The sequence below is a fragment of the Macaca mulatta genome, chromosome 11, assembly GCF_049350105.2.
Source record: "Macaca mulatta isolate MMU2019108-1 chromosome 11, T2T-MMU8v2.0, whole genome shotgun sequence".
Taxonomy (NCBI): Eukaryota; Metazoa; Chordata; class Mammalia; order Primates; family Cercopithecidae; genus Macaca; species Macaca mulatta.
The window spans coordinates 62,966,122-62,991,144 of record NC_133416.1 but is presented as its reverse complement, the minus strand read 5'-3'; the positions used below and the strand labels follow the sequence as shown (position 1 = coordinate 62,991,144).

Genomic DNA, 25,023 nt, shown 5'->3' with positions numbered 1-25,023 from the left:
CCAACAGCAGAGGCTGGACTCCTGGTTCAGTATGTAATGCCATTTTATTCACATGCTCCCATGTTCTCCCTCCCTCCCATTGTAGCCTTGCTGCCCAGGGGAGGGATATGTCTTCCTTTATGCATCTGGGAAACCAGGAACAGACCTGGGGCAGGAGAGTCAGAGGGGGAAGAGTTAGAGTGGGTTAGTGGCTGGAACAAAGTTCTGGTTAAGGAGGAAATTAGTGCCACCCACAGTAAGAAGCAGAGAAAGCACTTGTCTCCTATGCAGCCCTGAAGACCAGGCTCCTTTGGGCAAAAGGCAAGACTCTGGCAGGTGGGCCAATGCTCTCTCCTTGGAGCAAGAAGCCAGCTTTTGGGGAAGGCAGGTCCTGAGGCAGGCACTGCCCTGTGGTCTTCCCCAGGTTGAGGAGAAAAGTGGAAGCACCATGGAAGATAGTGCTCCTAGCTGAGGTAGGAGGTGGGGGTTTAAGCCTATGGGGCCCAGGGGGAAGGTCAAAGAAACCCAACTACCCCCTAATGAAGTGCCTGGAGGTGGGGGTATCTTGGAGCTCCTCAGAGCCCTTCTTCCCATCAAAAAGCTATCAAATGCCTTAGAAGCTCCCTGATCCTACAAAACAAAAACCGCTTGTTTCTACCACTGTGAGGCATGCTGAGGTGGATATTTAAAAGGCTATTTCAAGACCAGGTACGGTGGCTATAATCCTAGCACTTTGGGAGGCTGAAGCAGGAGGATCACTTGAGCCCAGGAGTTCAAGACCAGCTTGGGCAACATAGGGAGACCCTGTCTCTGCAAAAAAAATAAAAACAAATGAATAAAAATTAGCTGTGTGTGGCGCCTGTGGTCCCAGCCACTCGGGAGGCTGAAATGAGAGGCTTGCTTGGGCCAGGGAAGTCAAGGTTGTCATGAGCTATGATCACGCCACGGCACTGGACAGAACAAGACCTTGTCTCAAAAAAAAAGACTATATGGATAAGGCTTGGAGGGAATTCGGTAGTCAGTTTCTTCGGGGACCAGGGTACCTCTATTATTGGTCGGAGGTAAATATTCATACTTCCCTTCTTCCCCCTTCCCCATAAGACTCTTCTCTGTTCTTGGAACATATTCCTACAAGGCTGGTCTGGGTTGAGGCACAGATCCTATCCCCAAGTCCAAGAGGTGGGGAAGTTTATGTGCAGGTCCTGTGGCTCAAACCCTGTCCACCTAGTGCTCCCAGGCCCTCACAGGGGTGAGGGCAAAAGTGGAAGTCCAGGCTCAGGTCTGGTTAGAACCAGAGATTCAGGTAAGGGGTACAGTGGAACCACAGTCAGAATTCAGGTCCAGGACGGCGTAGGGGGCTGTGGCCTGGGGTCCTGGTCCCAGTTGGCACTCTTGAAGACTCTGGAAATAACGCTGGGGGGACACAGGGCAGAGAGGAAGGAGGGGCCTGGGTCAGAGCGCCCCTCCCACCCTGACCATCCCCATATGCCCTCTGCTCCATCTGCCCAGGGTGTCCCCAAGCCCCCCACTCACTGGAGTGAGACTGTCAGCAGGGCTCCAGGTATTGGCAGGGAGCTGGTGCCGATAGCTGCCCTCACAAAGCCCCACCCCAGAGGGGATCCAGTGCCATTTGGCCTTTTGCTAAAGGGTCGGAAGGAGTTGGAGATGCCTTTGCTGGTGGCTTAAGACCACTGCTGGCCGGGTGCGGTGGCTCACGCTTGTAATCCCAGCACTTTGGGAGGCTGAGGTGGGTAGATCACTTGAGGTCGGGAGTTCAGGGCCAGCCTGGCCAACATGGTGAAACCCTGTCTCTACTAAAGATACAAAAACTAGCCGGGCATGGTGGTGCACATCTGTAATCCCAGCTACTCGGGAAGCTAAGGCATGAGAATCACTTGAATCCAGGAGGCGGAGGTTGCAGTGAGCCAAGATCATGCCACTGCACTCCAGCCTGGGTGACAGAGTGAGACTGTCTCAAAAAAAAAGACCACTGCTTAGGAGGGGGCAATACAGACTCAAGGAGGCCTCTTTAGACCTGAATCCTACCCTAATACACTCGAAAGAAACCCATTTGACCTTCCTGTTATGTTTCTCTCAAGCCTCATCTTCCCCCCATTTATTCTTTTTTTGTTTTTGAAATGGACTCTTGCTCTGTCACCTAGGCTGGAGTGTACTGGTGTGATCTCGGCTCACTGCAAGCTCCACCTCCCGGGTTCAAGCCATTTTCCTGCCTCAGCCTCCAGAGTAGCTGGGACTACAGGCGCCCGCCACCACGCCTGGCTAGTTTATTTTTTGTATTTTTAGTAGACACAGGGTTTCACCATGTTAGTCACGATGGTCTCGATCTCCTGACCTCGTGATCCGCCCGCCTTGGCCCCCAAAGTTCTGGGATTACAGGCATGAGCCACCACGCCCGGCCCCCCATTTATTCTAAAAGAAACTCTTTGGAATTCTATTCTTTCCTCCTAGACTTCCCTGAGATCCTCCTTTCCTTCTGCAACTCTCTCCTGCTTCCCCTGACTCCTTCAACTTTTTTTTCAGTGCCCTGCCCCATTCACCTTGGACATCCTCCCCCACTCTCCTTCCTCAAATGTATTTCTCCCCTTCCCCTCCTCAAGTCTAGGAACTGGGGACATAAGTAGGCACAGTTTGGCTGCTTCTGTACCACAGCACTAACTCACCATTGGTGTGGCCTCCATGTTCCTCAGGCATGACCTTGCTTCTGTACCACAGCACTAACTCACCACTGGTATGGCCTCCATGTTCCCCAGGCATGAGCTTCCACTGGGCCAGGGCCCCAAGGGCCCCCAAGGCTGGCCAAATCCCCAGTAAGACCCAGCTATATCAGCAGAGAGAAGACAAGGGTGGAAGTGTCTACAGGCGTTGGCCCAGCCGACTGCCCAGTGCCAGCCCCTCCAGGAATTAGTCAGCATAGGCCACAAACACTGCAGAACCCAGCAGGGCTGTGCCCAGAACTGTGAATGGACGTGACCACCCAAGTGTGAGCAGGGTTCCCAGCAGCGCCGGCCCCCGCAGCCCCCCAGCTGGCACCCATGCTGAAGGTGGTTGGTAGATAGGCTCAGTGGAGAGCAGGGCTCCAGCACCCAAGGTCAGGCGTAGCAGGAGACCAGTTAATAAGAGCCCAACACAGTGAACCAGCATGGTGACCACGCCGTAGAAGAGTGGTCTATGTAGAGAGTGCTGTGGTGATGACCACAGCAATGCCCACTCTCATTTCCAGGCTCAGCTGTGTCTCCAGCACCCGCACCTTGTGGCACAGTAGGAAGCTCCTGACAGCAGACCGGAGAGAAACATCACTGTCTTGAAGCAGCGGTAGCCTGGGAAGTGAGGCAGGAGGCATTGAGAGGCAGGAAGGGGGCTCTATGGGGATGACTCTGATGAATTCCAGGGGAGAGGAATGGCTCACTAGAGGAGCAGAAGACAGGGGCAGCATGTCAGGAGACCTCAAGCCCAGGGGCAGAAAGGGGTAGCTTAGGGTCGGGGGGTCACTGTTTCCGGAACTGTGAGGGAATGGGAGGGAAAATCAAGAGGTAAGATGGATACATCCAGGGGAGTAAGGATAGAAAGAAGGTCTGTCCTTTCAGGGATAGCAGATAGGAAAAAATCAGCACAAGCTGATTCAGGTTTTTGGGGAAGAGTGAAGAAGCCTGAAACATAGAGAATAATTTAGGAATGGGGTTTTCAGGTAGGAGGTAAGAGAAGGGCAAATGATAGATGCCAGAAGTGAGAGCTAGGAGGCATGGGCATGGAGGATGGACAAGAAGCTGGCAAGAGCAACAACATAGGCCTAGGAATACAGCCAGAGCAACATGGGTCACACTGGAGGTAGGAACCCCTGGCAGGGAGATGAGATGGCTCAGGAGCGAGAAGGAAAGTTGGCATCATCCTTGAGGGTGACAGTCTCGGGTAATGGCCCCCTAGGTCCTTGGCCCTGCCCTCACCGAAGCAGCAGTAGATGATTCCAAAGCAGCAGCAAAGGGCACACACCGGGGCAGGTGCCACTTCAGGATTGTCCTGGGGTTCCAAAACACATCTTGGGTCTGGAGGCTCTGGGAGTTGTTGATTAAAGGGCCTGGGGTTAGATGTCACAGCCAGGGGTGGCAAGACTTCCTCCAGGGCCAAAGAGAAAGTGGTCACAGAGGGGGAGATGTCAGCTCCTCTCATCCATCCATGAATGTCTTTAGGGGATAGGGAAACCTGCAGGGGGGCACGGGACAGAAACTTTGGTGCCCATAAATCTTGAGGATTCTGTACCTCTATTTACTTTAAATAATGGTACCCATTTCAGAAGCCAGTATGACCCTGTTGAGGTAACTGAAGAAATCTATAGGATTGGATTGAGAGGAGTAGGATCTGTCTTTACCACTCTCTGAAACAAGGACACTTAAGTAAAATGTAAAAGGAAATCTTATAAAATAATGAAAATCTTACAAAGTAATGAGCCTTTGCCTGCCCCCACCACCCTGCAGCTCTTCAGGGTGAGGATGGAAGGAACAGGAAGCCCTGGATGTGTGGAGGGAGGGGTGCAGGGACATTATTGCCCTATCTGCGATTGGGACTTAATACTATCCCACGAGATTGGGAAGGGTGAGGTTAATAGAGAGGGGAGAGGGAGGGAGACCAGGACAGTATGAGTCATGGTAGGGTCTCTGGACAGCTCCTCCAGCCACAGGGCAGAAAGAGGGAAAAAACCAGACACCAAGAGTTTGGAAGGAGGAATTAAGTATGAGACACACCCACAGTTTGTCAGGGTTTTAAAGCCTCAGCTTCATGCTGAGATGGAGTTGTTGGAGGAAGGGGCATCCAGCCACAGTCCTAATCCCACAGCCCCTCATGGAATAAGCAAGGATTTTGCCCACAGACATCTCACATCCTGGTAGCCACTCGCACCTCCCCTTAGGATACTGGTGGGAATTTTCCTACCTTACCCTTCCCCCAGCGGTATCAGGGCTGCCAATGGGATTTGAATTCAGATCCTGAAAGGAGAACACCAAGGAGGAGCTGGCATTTCGGGCACTGTGGGAATGAAGTGGCATAAATGCAGGCGCTTTACTTCCTTCAGCTGTCCTTTGGATATCAAGGTCCTTACAGGCTGGAGGGTTGGCTCTCGGAGCTCCTCTCCTCAATCTGCTTGGAAGTCTGGGGACCCTGAACAAGATGGGGGTTGGGGAGGGGATGTTAACTACTCACTACCCTGCCAGGGTTGAGGAGGAGGGGGTGGAAGTGCTTCCCTAGACCCCCAGCTGCATCCCCGCTCGGAGGTCCTAGACGCCGAAGGGTCGGCTGTCGGTCGAGGGCACCCCCAGGGCCACTCTGTTTGTTGCTGCCTAAACTCTTTCAAGTCGCAGCCCAGGCTCTGTGAGCTAAATGCAACTAGCTGGGGGGGGGGGTAGAGAAAGGGGACAGGGCGTGTGTGTTTGTCTGTGTGTGTGTGTGTGTGTGTGTGTGTGTGTGTGTGTGTGCGCGCGCGCGCGCGCCCGAGCGCGCGCGCCCGCGGTGGGTGGAGGGGGGTGACATCACAAGGCAGGCCCCTCCAACTCTTTCCCCTGTGTGTGTGGGGACCCAGGTTGCCTACTACTCTAGTCCAGGACCAGAGACCCCCAACTATATAGCAGGTAAGAGTCTTGAGAGTCACCCCAAGAGTTTTGGAGAAGGGTCTCCGAATACTTAGGAGATGACAACCGGAAGCTCTCAAAGCCCCAATAGGGGTCCCAGCGCCCCCCTAGCTCCAGCTTTGGTTTCTTCCACTTCCCAGAGAATTGGAGTATTGTCTTCTGGAGAGCCGGGTGGTCGGGATCGTGGACCCAGGGAAGGGGCTTTTGCTAGGCTGGGAGAGCCAGCGGGGGGTTCATGGGTGGAAAAACTTTCGGATCAAGACGGGGCCTGGAAGGGGCACTGACAGGAGAGGTATAAGGCTAGAGCCGTGTGCAGAGGAGGGCACCGACGGAACGGGAGTCGGGGGCGCATGTGGACGTCCACCAAATAGCTTGGTATGCAGATAAGATGTCAAGCAGCATGTAGATGAGTTCAGTATTCTTTGGCTCTCGGGTAAGGTTCTGAGCCGAGCTGAGTTACGCTCCCAGTTCCTAGGCACCGCTCGGTGATCGGGCCAGGGGAGCTGCGTCCCAAGGGGAGGATCCAGGTATAAGGGGCAGCTCGCCAGCTGGGTCAAGCGAGGGGGAGGCCGTGGGTTGCTGTGAAAGGAGGGGCAGCGCTGCAGGGCGAGGGTGGGGGCCAGTCCGGGGCACCCTCTCCTCTGCTCCACCTCCGCACCGCAGGATACAAAGGGGCCTCTGTCCTCGCAGCTGCCAGCACGGAAGGGATCAGGGCAGTGACTCTTCTGAGCTCCCCGGTTTGGTCTGCAAGGGAAACAGACTACGTGAGGCTCGGTGGCTGCCCTCCATCTCCCAGGAATACACCCAGAGCAACCCTGAGAGTCTGCCCTTAGTCTGCAGGCATTGGTGCAGAGCCCACTTGCCTTGCTTCCAGCGGTGCAACCTGCGGGAATCCTATTCCCACACGCGGAGGCAGGGGTCTTTAAATGGCGGAGCCAGTACTTCCTTAGGACCGCCTCCTTGGAGTCGACGCAGCACTAGCTGGACTGGCTCGCCTCTCAGCCAACCACTATTTCTTTTCCTTCCCGTCTCTTCCCTGGTGACCCCGGAAGTGGAAGTAGGCCCAGGTCGGCGGCGGCGGCGGGGACGGAAGGCGGAAGCAGAGCGTGAGCGGGAGGCGGAGCCGGGAGAGCGGCTCTCGTAGCTCACCCTGGCCCCAGGCCGGGCGGCTCGAGGGGGAGGAGTTACCGCCGTTCTTCGGTACGTCCGTTTTTTTTTGTTTTTATTTTTTTTGTTTGTTTGCTTGCTTGTTTTTGAGATGGAGTCTCGCTCTGTCGCCCAGGCTGGAGTACAGTGGAACGATGTCGGCTCACTGCAACCTCCACCTTCCGGGTTCAAGCGATTCTTCTGTCTCAGCCTCCCGGGTAGCTGGGACTACAGGTGCGCGCCACCACGCTTGGCTAATTTTTGTATTTTTAATAGAGACGGAGTTTCACCATATTGGTCAGGCTGGTCTCCAACTCCTGACCTCGTGATCCGCCCGCCTCGGCTTCCCAAAGTGCTGGGAGTATAGGCGTGAGCCACCGTGCCCGGCCACCTTCGTCCCTTCTACACAGCCGGTGGGTTCCCTGGTAGTCTTTCTTAGGGGCAGCCCTAAGCTCCGCCCCCAGATTTTCCTCCAGGGCCGCACGGCCCCCACCCTTTACTGGCAGTCTATGGCCCCCTATCCGGCCGCCTTTCCCATTTTCCTAAGAGTGACCCACCCTCCCCCGACCACACCCTTTACTGTACCTCCCTTTTTCCCTGATTGAAGGTTATAGTTTTCTGGGGAAAGAAGAAAAACTTAGGTGATTTGGAGGAGAGGGGAGGGAGCAAGCAGGGTTGTGGTGAGTCTAGTTTTGGCTTATTGCTAGGAATAGCGAATGCCCCCAAAGAACTTGGGAAAACAAGGGAGGTGGATGAATTAAATGTGTCCACTACTTAAGTTTAATTCCTCTCTTGGTCTCATCCTTGACCGTCTCCACCTTGACATCTGTTACAGGCATCAGAACACACCATGATGGCTGTGACCTAAGACCCTCAGGAAGCCCTGGGGTCATGGCCCAGAAGCACCCCGGAGAAAGAGGGTTGTGTGGAGCCCACCATAGTGGTGGTGCCTCCCTCAGGACTTTAGGACCCTCCGTGGACCCTGAAATACCTTCATTCTCAGGACTCAGGGACTCAGCAGGGACTGCTCCTAATGGTACCCGCTGCTTCACAGAGCACTCTGGTCCTAAGTACACACAGCACCCAAACCCAGCCCATTGGTTGGACCCAAGCCATGGCCCCCCAAGGGGTCCAGGACCACCTAGAGATGCAGAGGACCCTGACCAGAGTGAGACATCGTCAGAAGAAGAGTCAGGAGTGGACCAGGAACTCTCAAAAGAAGATGAGGCGGGGTACCAGGAGGATGGGAACCCTTCTTTTCTTTCCATTCCATCTGCTTGCAACTGCCAGGGAACACCTGGAATTCCAGAAGGGCCTTACTCTGAGGGAGAAAATGGCTCTTCTAGCAACTTTTGCCACCACTGTACCTCTCCAGCCTTGGGGGAAGATGAAGAGTTGGAAGAGGAATATGATGATGAAGAATCTCTTAAGTTCCCCAGTGATTTTTCACGTGTGTCCAGCGGAAAGAAACCCGCATCCCGGAGACAGCGGCACCGCTTTCCAACCAAGGAGGATACTCGGGAGGGTGGACGAAGGGATCCCAGGTCCCCTGGTCGACATCGGCTGGGCCGGAAACGAAGTCAGGCAGATAAACGCAGAGGCCTGGGATTGTGGGGAGCTGAGGAACTGTGTCAACTTGGACAGGCAGGCTTTTGGTGGCTGATTGAACTGCTGGTATTGGTGGGAGAGTACGTAGAAACTTGTGGCCATCTCATCTATGCATGCAGGCAGCTGAAAAGCAGTGATTTGGACCTTTTTCGAGTTTGGATGGGAGTCTGGACTGGGCGGCTGGGGGGCTGGGCCCAGGTCATGTTTCAGTTTCTAAGCCAGGGATTTTACTGTGGAGTAGGATTGTTTACCCGTTTTCTTAAGCTGCTGGGTGCTTTGCTGCTCCTGGCTCTGGCCGTCTTTTTGGGCTTTCTACAGTTGGGATGGCGGTTTCTGGTGGGACTAGGTGACCGGTTAGGCTGGAGGGATAAGGCCACCTGGCTCTTCTCTTGGCTGGATTCCCCAGCCTTGCAGCGTTGCTTGACTCTGCTGAGAGATAGCAGGCCATGGCAGCGGCTGGTAAGAATAGTTCAGTGGGGCTGGCTGGAGTTGCCTTGGGTCAAGCAGAATACTAATAGGCAGGGGAATGCACCTGTAGCTAGTGGGCGCTACTGCCAGCCTGAAGAGGAAGTGGCTCGACTCTTGACCATGACTGGGGTTCCTGAGGATGAGCTAAACCCTTTCCACGTACTGGGGGTTGAGGCCACAGCATCAGATGTTGAACTGAAGAAGGCCTATAGACAGCTGGCAGTGATGGTGAGTACCCTTCTGTTTCCTGTTCCTCTCTTTTGTTCCCATATTTTCTTTTCTTTTCTTTTTTTTTGAGATGTAGTCTTGCCTCGTCACTCAGGCTGGAGTGCAGTGGCACAATCTCAGCTCACTGCAACCTCCGCCTCCTGGGTTCAAGCGATTCTCCTGCCTTAGCCTCATGAGTAGCTGGGATTACAGGTGCGCACCACCATGCCTGGCTAATTTTTTTTGTATTTTTAGTAAAGACTGGGTTTCACCATGCTGGTCTCGAACTCCTGATCTCATGATCCATCCGCCTCAGCCTCCCAAAGTGCTGGGATTACAAGTGTGAGCCACGGCTCCTGGCCTGTTCCTATATTTTCTATTCTAGTTTTAGGGAGAGTGGAATAAAGGGAAGGCAGAGTAGAAAGTTAACGGGTAGGTGAAGATTAACTTTTTTTTTTTTTGAGAAGGAGTCTCGCTCTATCTCTTAGGCTGGAGTGCAGTGGCACGATCTTGGCTCACTGCAAACTCCGCCTCCCGGGTTGACGCCATTCTCCTGCCTCAGCCTCCCGAGTAGCTGGGACTACAGGCGCCCACCACCATGCCCGGCTATTTTTTTGTATTTTTAGTAGAGACGGGGTTTCACCATGTTAGCCAAGATGGTCTCGATCTCCTGACCTTGTGATCCGCCTGCCTCGACCTCCCAAGGTGCTGGGATTACAGGTGTGAGCCACTGTACCCGGCCGGTTAACATATTCTTAGGAAGGAGTCATAAAGACTTTTTGGGCCAGGTGTAGTGGCTCACACCTGTGATCTCAGCACTTTGGGAGGCCAGGCTTGGTGGCGCATGCCTGTAGTCCCAGCTACTAAGGAGGCTGAGGTGGGAGGATCAGTTGAGCCCAAGAGGTCGAGGCTGCAGTGAGCCAGGATCATGTACCTACAGTCTGGGCAACAAAGCCAGACCATGTGAAAAAAAAAAAAAGATATTTTCCCCTCTACGATGGGGTCTGATCTTCCCTCCATTTTGTTTCTTGTCATGAGATATATTTTTTGAACCTGGTATATTAGGCAATGTAGCACTCATTCACCTGGAATATCTAGGTGAAGTCCCTCTAACTAGAATGGGAAAAAGACCTGTTCAGAGAACACCTCAGTTGCTCTTCCCTGAACAAATGAGGTTTTTTTTTTTTTTTTTTTTTAAACGTGGGGCAACCCAACTATTTCTCCCAGAGAAGCAAATATGGACCTAGTGTGGGAGGGTCAGGGAGTGCATGTAAGTATTTTAGCACCAGGTAGGAGAAAACAGGCTGTTTCAGGGTCAGCAACTCAGAATAGGAGAGGGAAAGAAAATGGAAGTGTGTGCATATGTACGTCATACATGAAAATATGGTTGCTTTTATTGATAAGAGGGCGTGCAGGGCCGGGCGCGGTGGCTCACGCCTGTAATCCCAGCACTTTGGGAGGCTGAGGTGGGTGAATCACGAGGTTAGGAGATCGAGACCATCCTGGCTAACATGGTGAAACCCCATCTCTATTAAAAATACAAAAAAATTAGCTGGGCGTGGTGGCGGGCGCCTGTAGTCCCAGCTACTCGGGAGGCTGAGGCAGGAAAATGGCAGTAACCCGGAGGGGGAGCTTGCAGTGAGCTGAGATCGTGCCACTGTACTTCAGCCTGGGCGACAGAGCAAGACCTTGTCTCAAAAAAAAGAAAAGAAAAAAAAAGAGGGTGTGCAGATGGGAGTTGTGTTGCAACTTATGACTGAGGGAAATGGTTTAATACAAGCATGCTATCAAATTGTATTAGAAGTAGATATTAGATTGATATTAGATACCGGATTGTTACTGCTATTTCTGTACAAATAAAACTATATTATGAATGTAAGTAAGGTGTGTAAATTGGAGGCCTACTTACACTGGAGTGTATGGAGCTGGACTGGTAAAACATCACAGTGTGCAAATTACCTCAATGGCTGCATGACACCAAAAAGGAATGGGCAACTAAAGTTTTCATTAATGATTAAAGGTACAGTAAACCACCACACCTATAACTTACCAAAGGACTGAATTAATTTGGTGGGAAATGTATGCCCCTTAGTAGGTAGCTTGGTATATTTTTTTTTTTTTTTTTTTTTTGAGACAGGGTCTCACTCCAGTTCCCCAGGCTGGAGTACAGTGGCAGGATCTCAGCTCACTGCAGCCTTGACCCCCACCAAGCTCAGGTGATTCTTCCACCTCAGCTTCCCGAGTAGCTGGAACTACAGTTGTGCACCACCACACCCGGCTATTTTTATTTTTAGTAGAGATGGGGGTCTCGCTATGTTGCCTAGCCTGATCTCGAACTCCTGGACTCAAGCAATCCACCTGCCTCGGCCTCCCAGAATGTTGGGATTACAGGCTTGAGCCACTGCGCTTGGCCTCTGCTCTATTTTTAGAGTGGGTAACAATTGTTTACTCAATTTTTAGAGTGGGTAACAATTGTTTACTCTCATTGTTACTAATTCTACTAGTAGTAGAGCTCTTTTCTCACCTTCTTTTAGTAGACATCCTGTTTTGGAGAGTATTATTCTTAACAAAAATTCTCATTTTTCAATTTCTCTTGGAGTAGAGATGTAGTTAAGTTCCCCTACCCTCAAAACATCTATCCCTATACCCCAAAGATCTCTCTTGTCCTGGACCAGAGTGTCTCTGGGCTTTTACTGAACCTCTCACTGCCACTAAGCCCTAGTGTGAACATGACTAAAAGGCTGTTCAATTAGCTTGGGAATGTGGGAAATTTAACAGCATTTTAGTTATTTGGCATCAGGCAGGAGACTAGCTTTATCTCTTTGGGGAATGGGGATGCATACAATTAGGAAGCTGTAGGAAGAGAGGATATTATTTGTCTTGGAGAGAAGGCTGAAAGTATATAAAAAGCCTCTGAGACCATGATACACTATTTCATTTCTGAGACTGAAAGGTAGATCACTGTAGGAAGTTTTGGATATGAGAATTTTCTAGTTAAAAAAGAATGAGTTTCAAGATGTAACATCTTTGGAACTCTTATTTTATGACTGATATATGTGTGTGCCGGAGACCAACTGTCCCAATTCATCTGGGATTGAGGAGTTTCTAGAGGCATGGGACTTTTCAGTGCTAAAACTGGGAAAGTCTCAGGCAAACTGGGATGATGAATCCACTGTAGTGCCTGATTCTTTGCTACATACTTCATATATATTCTTATCTAATCCCCCCAGCAATCCATGATATATATATTCAGGCTGGGTGCGGTGGCACACGCCTGTAATCCCAGCACTTTGGGAGGCTGAGGTACGCAGATCACTTGAGGTTAGGAGTTCAAGACCAGACTGTCCAACTAGATGAAACCCCGTCTCCACTAAAAATACAAAAAAATTAGCCGAGTGTGGTGGCACATGCCTGTAATCCCACCTACTAGAGAGGCTGAGGCAGGATAATTGCTAGAACCTGGGAGGCGGAGGTTACAGTGAGCTGAGATCGTGCCACTGCACTCTAGCCTGGGCGACAGAGTGAGACTTTGTCTCAAAAAAAAGATAGATATTCAAGGTAATATAGCTAATTAACAGAGCCGTGAATTGAACCAGATCTGCAGAGCCAGAGCAATTAATCATTAAGCTACGCCGACTCTTCAAAAGGGTGATGAAAGAGAGCCCTTTGATATGAGAATAAACTCAAGGTGGGGAGAGGGTTGGAATGGATTTGTAATGAAATCTGTCTTGGTAGGTTCATCCTGACAAAAATCATCATCCCCGGGCTGAGGAGGCCTTCAAGGTTTTGCGAGCAGCTTGGGACATTGTCAGCAATGCTGAAAAGCGAAAGGAATATGAGATGTAAGTTGGAGATGGGAAATCATCAGATAATGGTAAATGAAAAATCCTCAATAGGAGAGGCATCTGGACTTGGGGGTGGAGGCTCGTTGAGGTGGAGAGAACTAAAGTCACTTGTCTTTCTCGCTAGACGGGGGCCTCAAGAGGCCAATTGATGTGTCTCCCTTTGTCCCTCCCTCAATACCTTCTGACTTACAAAGTGTTTCTTCTCTTAGGAAACGAATGGCAGAGAATGAGCTGAGCCGGTCAGTAAATGAGTTTCTGTCCAAGCTGCAAGATGACCTCAAGGAGGCAATGAATACTATGATGTGTAGCCGATGCCAAGGAAAGCATAGGTATGAAATAGAAGGAGAGGGATGGGACAATCACAGCTCAGGGATTAGGTAACCAAAGATCTTCCTCGTGAGTATTGGTAATTATGAGTTACATCTGTATCTCATAATTAGTAAAAAGACCCTTAAGTTTCTACCTTTGTCATATTGTCAAGAGATTGACTATTTTAATTAGCACTAAGAAAAATTAGCTTTTAAGATAGAACATTGAAGGCATATGAAATATCTAAGTGGGGGTAATTTTAGATGTTTCAGCCCTATTTGTGAATAATGGTAAGACTACTAGTAATGCCCTAAGTAGGCTTGACAAATTATTAAAGAACTATCCTTTTGTTGGTTGCAGGAGGTTTGAAATGGACCGGGAACCTAAGAGTGCCAGATACTGTGCTGAGTGTAATAGACTGCATCCTGCTGAGGAAGGGGACTTTTGGGCAGAGTCAAGCATGTTGGGCCTCAAGATCACCTACTTTGCACTGATGGATGGAAAGGTGTATGACATCACAGGTACTCTCTGTCCTCTAGAAATACAGGCTCATACTTCCTGATCTTTTATGTGCTCTAAACTGCAATGTTTTGGCTAATTATTTCTCATGTTTACAGAGTGGGCTGGATGCCAGCGTGTAGGTATCTCCCCAGATACCCACAGAGTCCCCTATCACATCTCATTTGGTTCTCGGATTCCAGGCACCAGAGGGCGGCAGAGGTAGGTGGTATTTCTGTCAATAATCTACCCACTATTTCAGTTTTGAATATGGTTTCAGATGACCTGCTTTTTAGGACACTCAGGGGCCTTATTTTCTAGGAAGTTTGGGAACTGGTAAGTATATCTAACTTTAGGTAACCATATAACTCTAACATCTCTTGCCTTATTTCTGTTTTATCTCAGAGCCACCCCAGATGCCCCTCCTGCTGATCTTCAGGATTTCTTAAGTCGGATCTTTCAAGTACCCCCAGGGCAGATGCCCAATGGGAACTTCTTTGCAGCTCCTCAGCCTGCCCCTGGTGCCACTGCAGCTTCTAAGCCCAACAGCACAGTACCCAAGGGAGAAGCCAAACCGAAGCGGCGGAAGAAAGTGAGGAGGCCCTTCCAACGTTGACGCCCCTTCTTTCCTCAAAACAATGTCAGGGAGTCAAAAGGGCTGTGTACAGCACAGGATGGAGTTTGATTTATCCCTCCTCCCCCAACACCTAGGAACTGAATCTTTTTTTTTTTTTTTGAGAGACGGAGTCTCGCTCTATTGCCCAGCTGGAGTGCAGTGGTGTAATCTCGGCTTACTGCAACCTCTGTCTCCTGGGTTCAAGCAATTCTCCCATCTCAGCCTCCTGAGTAGCTGGGATTACAGGCACACACCACCACACCTGGCCCAACTAATTCTTTTTTGTATTTTTAGTAGAGACGGGGTTTCACCATGTTGCCCAGGCTGGTCTCAAACTCCTGAGCTCAGGTGATCCACCCGTCTTGGCCTTCCAAAGTGCTGGATTACAGGCATGAGCCACCGCGCCCGGCCTGAATCTTGTCTTTTGACAATACCAAAGAAATAGGGGGTAGCTAGAGTAAAGAACCTAGGGCCTGGACCTGGGCTGGACAGTATATCCCTTTAGGTGTGGGAACTGGGTATTTCCCTGGGGTCTGTATGCCTTTGTCTTGTCATTTGCTTTTAGGGCAGATGACACTTTTTCCCACCCTTTTAAAGCCACAAGTCTGTCTTCTTTCTTGAACCATTTCAGGAGGAGCCCTCTCCTTTACCCCGATACAATATTTAAAAGACAGAACAAGAAAGCATGTAGCCCTAATGATAGGAGATTACTGCATAGAGTTCAGAGAGTGGAAACTGAATTTTCCCTCGACTTTCACTTTGTGGGTAAATCACCCAATTTTAGGCTCTTTTCTGCAAGGATGGCCAAAATTAATCATTTTTAAAAAGTAGATTCATGCCCACTGCCCTTGGGTGAGGGGGAAGGATGCAGGGGTTCCCAGAAGCCCCCATGTGATTCAAGGGTTTGTATTTTTTTTTTTAAGTTTGTTCATATTTGTATGTACATACCTATTTAAAGCCAGGGGATTATCTTTCTATAAATGTATAACTGGTAACCTGTATCTTCCCTCTTTTTTGCCCATATAACTGGAGCCCTTTTTCTCATTTGAGAATCCCTTCCCAAGAAGTGTTAAGCTTAGAGTGAAGGGCACCTCCTACTGGACCAAAGGAGAGGGGACTAGAGAATTGTTTTAAGTTTTATACATTAGGTCAGTATTCCATCTTCCTACCCCCAGCCTTATGAGGACAGCTCTCTGCCCTTCCTGCTGATTAAACTGCAGCTATAGCTGGAAAAAATTATTATAAGAAAAATACACAGCAAAAAAGGTGGTAGGTGTAGAAGATAGGGAAAGATGTAATCACTGAACAAGCTGCCCAAATGGCTTCCTGCTATGGAGGAGAGTGATTTGGCCCTTACCTCACCTGCCTTCCTGATTCAAAGAAACTTGCCGCTGGCAGGACTGGGCCCAGGAGCCCCATTTGCCAATCTCTTCTCTTCTTGGGAGTCTGGAAAAGGTTGTATAGTTCTCACACTTTCAAGGTGTAGAAGACAGTATGGAGAATAAGAGAAGGATGTTTTATAGTTCTCTGTTTCACTGCCTTCCCTATGCCCATGGAGCTGTCCCAAAACCCATCCCTCAGTATTTGTTGATGCCAAAGACACGAACCCCATGGAACTGGGGCAACTTCGGCAGCAGTACACTGAGCAATGAGGCTGTGTTGATGAGGAAGTGAGCAGCATCATACTTGGTATAGAAGCTGGCCAGGAGATAGCTGGGGAGAGAAAAAAATAGGGTGAGTGAGGTTGGCCTTCCCTATCCATATTCTTTTTTTTTTTTTTAAAGAGACAGTTCTCACTATGTTTCCCAGGTTGCAGTGCAGTGGCTATTCACAGGTGTGATACGTGTGGTACAACCTCAAATTCCTGGGCTCAAACAATCCTTCTGCCATAGCCTCCCAGGCAGCTGGGACTCCAGGCATGCACCACAGTGCCCTGCTCTTTCTCTTCTATTTTAAATGACCAGTTTTACTGTATATTTACTGTTCTAGATTATCTAAAACTATTCCAGCTATATCAACAGCATTTACTTTGGGGTTCAGGAGATAGCACCTTTAACTGGAGACTATAAGTCAGTATCTGTTAATTGCTAATGACATGGCAAATGACGGCTGAAGCTATTTGTCTGTATGACTGTTAAAGAGTCCTCTTTGCTTCCACTCCCTACAGTGTTTTTGAAGATTACTATCAGTTCTGCCTTGATTTACTTATTTTGGCAGTGTAAAATCATTTGGTTTTATTTGGCACTTATGTTTTCTAAGTCCTTTCATTTCCTTACTACCAAGGAGGCAGCAAGGAATGCTTGATTACAGCATTGACTTCTACATTTTACTGCTCTCTGTAGACTTAGAACTAGTATACCTTAGTATCTTCAAAGGCTTTTAGATGGGTAGTCTGTTTTTTAACAGCTTCCCTATGGGCCTTTCTCCCTGGCTCTTGGAGCTCTTTCTAACCCAGCATATCCTCATTTCCCCCATAGACTCACAGCACAATAGGAGAGATGCTGAGGAACTTGCGGGAAGAGGTAAACTGGAGCCCATAGTCCATTTGCTCCCAGTGTGTCAGTAGCCGAGCCTTTCCTTGGTCAGGAGTCTCAAAGGGTGTCCCTTTCACCGTATGAAGGAAGACATACATAGCCTGGGAACAGGGAAGGTGGCAGTGTGAGGGGCAGAGAGTAGTTCTTCAGTCAAAGAATTATGTTAAGATCCCAAAAGGAACACATAAATCCCCAAACAATTGGTGATTTTATTTTGCTTTTGGTCGGGAAACGCTGGGGTGGGTACAAGGCCGCGGTTTAGTGCTCACCAGGTTATGGATGACGTTGGTCAGGGTCCAGACAACAGGAATGCTGAAGAAGGGGATGCTGAGTAGAACCACATGCAGCAGTCCTACCAAGATGATGTAGGCCAGCCAGATGCCTCGGCTATTCATCACTCGAGTGTTGGGGTTTACTTCGCTGTGCGCCACCCCCACATTCATCCTAGCCATAATGGGGGATCAGGCAGGAGTCCAACTCAGTTTTTTCTCAACCCCTCTTTGAGCTTTCTCCCAGTTGTCTCTCAGATAGCCCCAATTCCCTGAACTCTATTGGGAATGAAGAACTTACCCATCACGCAGAAAATAAAAACTGAAAACTTGGGGAAAACTTTAAAAGACAAGAAGAGTCCTCACTACATTTTAGAGACACAGTCATTTTTGCTCTGATCTTTACACTTCAACTGTAACATGAAGGTGTACGTAGACTTGGGGCACTCCCTTCAGTGAGCGAGGGAAATAGGAGTATCTGACTTTCCTGAAGAAGTTAATAACCATAAAGAGGTCACGCACACCCAGTATTCCAGGAGAAAGTCATGGAATCATCAAAGAACCACTAAGAAGGGATGACAGAGTAAAGCTCACTCTGGTCCCCACTTTGTTCTCTGGGGCTTGTCCACCCTCTCTCACACCTCCGTGGCATGTAAGCAGTCAGCATCCCCATTACTTCTCTCAAGCGGGGGGCACGACAACAACTTGCCCACGGCTTCTGGACTGGGTTCGGAAGGCACCTGAGCTCAACGCCTGGAGAGATGGAGCCTTGGCTCTGACTCCAGGGGCGGCAGTGATTATCTGAACTCGGTTCTTTAAAATTGTGGTAGCTCTTAAGCTGTTGATGTCTGGTTAGGAAGCGGCTGTTGCCCGCCCCAGCCCCACCGCCAGTTCCTTAAGCCCGCCCCATGCCCCTCCCAGCTTCCTCCTCACGTTCGTCGGTATTTTCAGGGCTCCCTTCAGCGCTCCCCTCTCAATATTTAGGTCACCGCTTCCTCGGCGCCCCTTTCCTCTCCCACCATTTTTCCTCAGCAACCCTTACGGTCTTTGCAGCCCTACCTGCCAACTCAGATCCCCGTCCCGGCTATGGGCGCAGCGCCGGCTACCACACCTGAAGTCTCCAGGAAGTAACGCCTCCCCGTCTGCCCCTTTCCTATTGGAGGAACACAATCAGCGCTGCCACCACCCATTGGTTGGTGATCTGTAATGCAGATGCACAGTTGGTTGCCATTTCTGTCGTTCGCAAGATACAGTGCCCGCCCCTTTCCCTGTTCCACCTTTTGAAAGAGGTGGGGAAAGCTGCCTAGAGAAGTGAGAACGACGTCAGCTATTGACCAATGGGAAGAGTTGATGGTATGGCGTGGGAGCAAGAGTGACAACGATTGGTCGGTCTTGCATCTCTACGCCTAAGGCGGGAGCTCCTGGAGGCGGAGGCAGCGGGTGGGGGCCTAGTGGAGTGAGGGGTAACAAGATGGCGACCGAAACGGTGGAGCTCCATAAGCTGAAGGTACAGTGAATCGGGGAAGGGCTGAGTTGGACTTTTCTAGGAACTGAATTCTACAGGGTAGCTTGCGGCTTCTCCTACGTGTTGTCTTTGCAGCCTTTTCCACTTCGTTTTTCGGCTCCCACTGTAGCTCTTTTGTGCCACCCTTCCACACTACGCCTTCCCTAATTTCCCATTTCTCCTCACGGTTTTACTGCTATATTTATTTATTTCTGCTCCCTTCATCGTTGTATCGTCCGTCATCCTTCCCCATCGGGTTGTGTAAGTGCCTTCTACCTGTTATACTCCTCGTTGCTTTTCAGGGCTGCATTACGTCAGTTCGTCCCTCCTTTTTGCCCCATGTCCGACCCAGGATCCGTTTTTCTTCCCTGCGATGATGTTTCCAGTCTGTCGTCCGAAGCTGAGATTCGCCTGTTAGCAAATGGTGGCATTTTTGTATATTTCTCTCTAAATAGGTCCCAGACACTCAGAAAATACTTCCACTCCCCTTTTCTAGGTGGGATTATGCCCCCAGGCCGAATTTTGAAACCAGGGAGAGGCCTCTCAGAAAAGATCGGTCTCGCCTTAGAAGCCTGGGATTGAGGAGACCTTGAGAATAGTAAAAGTACAGACACCTCTGATTTAAAAGTTTTCGAGTTCTCTCACGCGGCTCTCGGCCCGCCGGCCTTCCTCACACACCATCTCCTACCACCAGAGAGAACTCATACCTGCAATATTTGGGAAAAACAGTTCCAAGGTTAAGATTATCTCTTTTCCATTTCATATCTCGGATGGGTCCTGCATCTCCTGGTGTTACCATTGGCTGACACTGAATCACAGAAGCTGTTTTAAATTGTCTTGTGAGAATCTTGGTAGTTTTCTCACACCTAGATATATAAAAACGTTAAAAATATATTAAAAAGCAGAAAACTTTAAAAAGTATTTTCTTTTAGGGTAAATTAAGATAATCTTGATTGTGGTTTCACAAGTAGTTTTCTCATTACATGTTTTGGACAAACCAGGCTGATGTAGCTGAAACTGAAAAGTGATCCTTTAAAGCTTGAAGAGTTTTTTGTTTTGTTTTGTTTTGTTTTTTGTTGTTGTTGTTTAAGAAAGCTTAAGGGTAGTAAGGGTAGGGAGAGGACCCTTCTTTAGTCACTTATTAGTTGACCCCAATTAGTCTTTCTGTGAAAGCTAGTGTTTTCTTACTCTTGGATTCTAAACTCTATTAGTGGATTTTTGTGTTATTCTGGAGTTATTGTTAACTTGATGGTACCGAAATGCATAGATTATATCAGTGGTCTCCTGATATTGTGATGAGTAAAAAAAAAAAAAAATTGAGCAATCATCTCCACTTTGTGTATATATACTGTACTTATAGAAATTGTATACTTCCATACTGTTATAAAACATACACAGAAAAGGAATTTTTGAATGAGATAAAAAGGAACTGTGAATAGAAGAGCTAATATTTTCTTCCTATTTGTCCTATTTTTGAAATCCCTGGAGTAAGTCACCAGCTGCCCGATGACTTACTTACATTTATAGATTGTGTTGGTTTATGGAGTTCCTCCTTCCATCAAATCTGTATTTGTCAGGTCTATATTAAATTTGTATTTGATTGGATAAGTAACTTTTACATAAAGTCCTCTGACCTGATTTTAGTGTTACAGTCTAAGAGAACATTAGGCACTCTTGACAGCCTAAAAAGAACTCGCTCTTTAATCACATTTGCTTGTCTTTGCTTTTTCTCTAGAGCACTTCTTAACCTTTTGGAGGTCACAGATATCTTTGAAACTCTGATGAAAGGTATGGACCCTCTCCCCAGAAAAAGGCATGTACACATATTTTGCATGCAGTTTGAGGGGCTTCATAAAACTACCTTGTAGCCCTGAGGAGTCCATGGACCTCTGGTTAAGAACTCATGCCTTTGGCTGGGCGTGGTGGCTCACACCTGTAATCCTAGCATTTTGGGAGGCCGAGGTGGGCGGATTGCTTGAGGCCAGGAGTTCGAGACCAGCCTGGGCAACATGGCGAAACCCTGCCTCTACCAAAAATGCGAAAATTAGCCAGGTGTGATGGCAAGTGCCTATAGTCCCAGCTACTGAGGAGGCTGAGGCACAAGACTCGCTTGAGACCGGGATGGAGGTTGCACTGAGCCGAGGTGGTGCACTGCACTCCAGCCTGGGAGACAGTGAGACTCCATCTCAAAAAGAAAAAAAGAACTCATGCCTTTGATTCTGATTTTTAGGGCAGTTAGTTCCACTGGCGATCTTGATGCAATGATCCTGACTTCTGGGTTGACTTGGGGTTTTATTGCCTTTGAAAAAAATCTTGGCTGGGCCCAGTGACCCACACCTCTAATCCCAACTCTTTGGGAGGCGGAGGCCAGGAGTTTGAGACCAGCTTAGGCAACATAGTGACACCCTGTCTCTACAAAAAATTAAAAAATTAGCTGGGCATGGTGGCGCACACCTGTAGTCCCAGCTCCTCAAGAGGCTGAGGTGGGAGGATTGCTTGAGCCTGGAAGGCCAAGGCTGCGGTGAGCTGTGTGATAATTGCTCCACTGCACTTCAGCCTGGGTGACAAAGGGAGACCTTGTCTCAAAAAAAAAAAAAAAAAGAAAAAAATATCTCCATTGTCATAAAGAGATTTTGGGCTTTGGTATGGAACTTCAGGGGAAGGGAATACCTTTGAAGCAGGAAGGAAACATAGTATGTATCTGAGTTGATATGTAATGTCATATCAACAGCAAATTTCTGAGGATTTTGTAGAAATGCATTTTTTTTTTTTTTTTTTTTTTAATTGAGATGGAGTCTTGCTCTGTCACCCAGGCTGGAGTGCCGTGGCAAGATCTTGGCTCACTGCAACCTCCGCCTCCCAGGTTCAAGCGATTCTCATGCCTCAGCTTCCGGAGTAGCTGGGATTACAGGCACGTGCCATCGCGCCTGGCTAATTTTTGTATTTTTAGTAGAGACGGAGTTTCACCATGTTGTTGGCCCGGCTGGACTTGAACTACTGACCTCAGGTGATCCTCTTGCCTTGGCCTCCCAAAGTGCTGGGATTATAGGCATGAGCCACCGCACTTAGCCCATTCTAACACATTTGGAAAGAGAGATTGAACTGTGGATGAAAATGGCTTGAACTGTAACAGTATCAGATATCCAGTCAAACATCAGAAAAGGAACTATTGCAGAGGAGAGGAGAAAGCGGTAGTGGTGTCAGAGTGTTGAGAATAGTGAGACATTTGTATTGGAAAGTGAAGTGAGGAAATACATTGGTGGTTGAAGATAGTTTGGAAAGGAAAATAGGTAAACTATAAAGGTAAATCAAAAGTGATGTTGAAAAGGGCTTTCTAAGTTGTATAAGGAATTCTGGCCTTTGTCATTGAATAAGTAGGGCTGGGAGCCTTTGGAAGTTTGAAAGGAAGAGCTTGATGTGATCAGCTTGTATTCTGTTGGCAGATGGGATTTGTAGGGGGAGTGATTTCACCACTTAGATGTTTATTTTCAGAGTCATTCCTCTGCTTAAAACCTTCAAATTATGTCCCTGCCAGTCTCTGCGGTATAGTTACTAACACTTCAACTACTGCGGCCTTATTTTATTTCATTTCTTCAGAATGATTGTCTTCATCAGTTGCTAACACTTAGCATTTATTATGTGGCAAAGCACTGTTTGAAGCCATTTGCATGCACTGATTTAATTCTCATAATAACCCTATAAGGTAAATACTTATATTATCCTCATTTGAAAAGCAGAAAAACTGTAGCTCAGAGAGAGTAACTGAGTAACTTGCTCTGGTTGCACAGCTAATATGTGGTATATTAAATCCAAGCAGGCTGGGCGTGGTGGCTCACGCCTGTAATCCCAGTACTTTGGGAGGATGAGGCGGGTGGATCACCTGAGTTCGGGAGTTCGAGACCAGCTTGACCAACATGGAGAAACCCTGTCTTTACTAAAAATACAAAATTAGCTGGACGTGGCCGGGCGCGGTGGCTCACGCCTGTAATCCCAGCACTTTGGGAGGCCGAGGCTGGCGGATCACAAGGTCAGGAGATCGAGACCACGGTGAAACCCCGTCTCTACTAAAAATACAAAAAATTAGCCGGGCGCGGTTGTGGGCGCCTGTAGTCCCAGCTACTCGGGAGGCTGAGGCAGGAGAATGGCGTGAACCCGGGAGGCGGAGCTTGCAGTGAGCCGAGATCGCGCCACTGCACTCCAGCCTGGGCGACAGAGCGAGACTCCGTCTCAAAAAAAAAAAAAAAAAAAAAAAAAAAAAATTAGCTGGACGTGGTGGCGCATGCCTGTAATCCCAGCTACTCGGGAGGCTGAGGCAGGAGAATCGCTTGAACCTGGTAGGCGGAGGTTGCGGTGAGCCGAGATGGCACCATTGCTCTCCAGCCTGGGCAACAAAAGTGAAACTCCGTCTCAAAAAAAAAAAAAAAAAAAAAATCCAGGCATCCTGTCTCCAGAATTCCTGTTCTTAATCATTGTACACTGCTTCTCCTTCTTACCTCAACCCAGAACCTTCACATATGCTGCAGTTGGAGTTTTCTTTTGGCTGTAGTACTTCTGCCAGCCTTCCTCCCTAACACCTTTATCTAATTAATTACTACACCCTTTTCAGGTGTTTCACCCAAATATTATTTACCCAAGGAAACTTTCTCTGTTCTATCCACACACATGGTCAGGCCACTTTTTATATAGTTTCATAGGACCCTGTATGTTGTTTAAAAATCAGCTGAACATGCTGGGCACAGTGGCTCATGCCTGTAATCCCAGCACTTTGGGAGGCCGAGGTGGGCGGATCATGAGGTCAGGAGTTCAAGACCAGTCTGACCAACGTGGTGAAACCCCATCTCTACTAAAAATACCAAAATTAGCCAGGCCTGGTGGCGTGCACCTGAAACCCCAGCTACTCGGGAAACTGAGACAGGAGAATCGCTTGAACCCGGGAAGCAGAGGTTACAGGAGCTGAGATCGCGCCATTGCACTCCAAGTCTGAGCAACAGAGTGAGACTGTCTCAAAAAAAAAAAAAAAATCAACTAAACACTATCTGATCATTGATTGGCTTGTTCCCTCCCTGCAAGATTGTAAGCTCCGAATGGGAAAGGACTCTGTTTTGCTCATGATTATTTGCCTGTATCCAAGATAATACTTGATACACAGTAGGCGCTCAATAATGATTTATCGAGTGAATAAGCATGTCAGGAGTTCAAAAGAATGGGAATGAATTTGAAAGACATTTAGGATGTAGTAGAATTTCAAGTATTTATAGATCAGTTAGATATGGGAAGATTGAAAGATGACTCCAGGGTTTGGGCAGTGATACCTTTAGTCTGGGTTGGAGGAGAAGAAGCCAGTTTTGTGCAGAAGAGATAAGTTCAGTTTGAGGCTTAGGTGTCTGTGGGACATCCACTTGGAGATGTCAGGTAGTCAGTTGGAAACGTGGGTCTTTCACTCAAGAGCTGAAAGCTAATGATGCAGACTTGGTTTATTCAGAAAATAAGGAGCACCTGCCATGTCCCAGTTACTGTGGGTGCCAGAGATACAGCAGTGTACAAGACAGACAAAATCCTTGCTCTCATAGAGCTTGTATTTTACTGAGGGAAGGCAAAATAAAAAGTAAAATTTATGGTATGTCAAATGGTGATTGATAAGGCACATAGAGAAAAATAGGAGAAAGGAATAGGAAGTACAATGGGAAGGGTATTGTAATTTTAAATAGGGTAAATGGGGAAGGCCTCATTAACAAGGAGATGATTACAAAAAGACTTTAAGGAGGTGAAGGAATGAGCTATGTGCAAAGTGTTAGAGGAATAGTACAAGACCAGTTTGGCTTATCAGAGTGAGCAATGGTAATAAGGTAATGGTAGGGGAGGGCAAACTTGTAGGACCTTTTAGGTGATAGGATTCAGCCTTTTACCCTTAGTGAGATAGGAAACCAGTGGATGATGTTTGACTAGAGGAGTGACATGTTCTGACTTAAATTTTCAAACGATCACTGTTACTTTGTTGAGAATAAGCTGTAGTGAGGCAAGGGCTGAAAAGTTTTGACAATAATCTGTATGAAAGAAAGACTAGAGTAGTAGCGTTTGCAGTGGTGAGAAGGGTTTGATTCTGGATATATTTTAAAGATAATGCTGATAGACTTTGCTGCTCATTGAGATCAGGAAGTGAATTAGCCTTTGATATAAGTAGAATGACAAGAGGGGCAAAGAAGGAATCTTAGTGAATATTTACAGGTTTGGGTGGAAGAAGAGCTAGCAAGGAGGCTGAGGAGAAGAGAATGAAAGAAAGAAGTGCCAAGACTTTGGCAGTTAATATTGGGCATAAATGAGAGACACTTGAGCTGGTATATTGGCCTACTGTTTACAAGCTGTGGTTTGTTTGTTTTTTGAGACAGTGTCTTGCTTTTTCTCCC

General features: G+C 48.3%; 4 protein-coding genes across 13 annotated transcripts in view; 2 read left to right on the top strand and 2 right to left on the bottom strand.

Moving 5' to 3' along the window:
• Nucleotides 1–25: 25 nt before the first annotated feature.
• LOC707807 (uncharacterized) lies at nt 26–6,589 on the bottom strand (the record flags this gene model as incomplete). The annotated part of the gene is made up of 6 exons (XM_077953097.1): nt 26–1,392; nt 2,661–2,818; nt 3,248–3,317; nt 3,942–4,197; nt 4,929–5,148; nt 5,901–6,589. Coding segments are annotated over 6 exons (1,479 nt in total), but the record flags the coding sequence as incomplete, so codon positions are not given.
• DNAJC14 (DnaJ heat shock protein family (Hsp40) member C14) lies at nt 5,513–15,307 on the top strand. Of its 4 annotated transcripts, none has more exons than XM_015151920.3 (7): nt 5,513–5,615; nt 7,597–9,065; nt 12,780–12,886; nt 13,099–13,218; nt 13,559–13,719; nt 13,816–13,918; nt 14,102–15,307. In XM_015151920.3, the coding sequence occupies exons 2-7, from the start codon at nt 7,653–7,655 to the stop codon at nt 14,310–14,312; spliced, it is 2,115 nt and encodes a 704-aa protein (XP_015007406.3). In that variant the 5' UTR covers nt 5,513–5,615; nt 7,597–7,652; the 3' UTR covers nt 14,313–15,307. The 4 variants fall into 4 exon arrangements, with proteins under 4 accessions (XP_015007406.3, XP_015007403.2, XP_077810604.1 ...); XM_015151917.3 differs by lacking the exon at nt 5,513–5,615 and adding an exon at nt 6,717–6,815; XM_077954478.1 differs by lacking the exon at nt 5,513–5,615 and adding an exon at nt 6,717–6,995.
• A 130-nt stretch (nt 15,308–15,437) lies between these two features.
• ORMDL2 (ORMDL sphingolipid biosynthesis regulator 2) lies at nt 15,438–18,244 on the bottom strand. Its single transcript, XM_015151930.3, has 4 exons — nt 18,175–18,244; nt 17,116–17,290; nt 16,796–16,947; nt 15,438–16,025 (listed from the first exon to the last, which is right to left on the bottom strand). The coding sequence occupies exons 2-4, from the start codon at nt 17,287–17,289 to the stop codon at nt 15,890–15,892; spliced, it is 462 nt and encodes a 153-aa protein (XP_015007416.1). The 5' UTR covers nt 17,290; nt 18,175–18,244; the 3' UTR covers nt 15,438–15,889.
• A 321-nt stretch (nt 18,245–18,565) lies between these two features.
• The window catches only part of SARNP (SAP domain containing ribonucleoprotein), a 66,969-nt gene continuing 60,511 nt past the window's right edge, over nt 18,566–25,023 (top strand). For all 7 annotated transcript variants that reach the window (XR_001448042.3, XR_003720657.2, XR_013401154.1 and 4 more), the window contains exon 1: nt 18,566–18,622. Coding sequence is in view for 4 of the 7 variants with exons in the window: in XM_015151928.3 (XP_015007414.1) it covers nt 18,587–18,622 (36 nt within the window). In the remaining 3 variants the exon portion in view is untranslated. The remainder of the gene's footprint in view (nt 18,623–25,023) is intronic.

Bases quoted from the DNA above. Each gene is read 5' to 3' on its own strand.
- ORMDL2 (XM_015151930.3), bottom strand. From the start codon at position 17,289: ATGAATGTGGGGGTGGCGCACAGCGAAGTAAACCCCAACACTCGAGTG. The intron at 16,948-17,115 runs GTGAGCACTAAA...CCCTGTTCCCAG, and splicing joins CCAACGTCATCCATAACCTG to GCTATGTATGTCTTCCTTCA. The intron at 16,026-16,795 runs GTGAGTCTATGG...TTCTCTCCCCAG, and splicing joins AGCATCTCTCCTATTGTGCT to CTATCTCCTGGCCAGCTTCT.
- DNAJC14 (XM_077954478.1), top strand. From the start codon at position 6,917: ATGTCGGCTCACTGCAACCTCCACCTTCCGGGTTCAAGCGATTCTTCT. The intron at 12,887-13,098 runs GTAAGTTGGAGA...TTCTTCTCTTAG, and splicing joins AAGCGAAAGGAATATGAGAT to GAAACGAATGGCAGAGAATG. The intron at 13,219-13,558 runs GTATGAAATAGA...TGTTGGTTGCAG, and splicing joins CGATGCCAAGGAAAGCATAG to GAGGTTTGAAATGGACCGGG.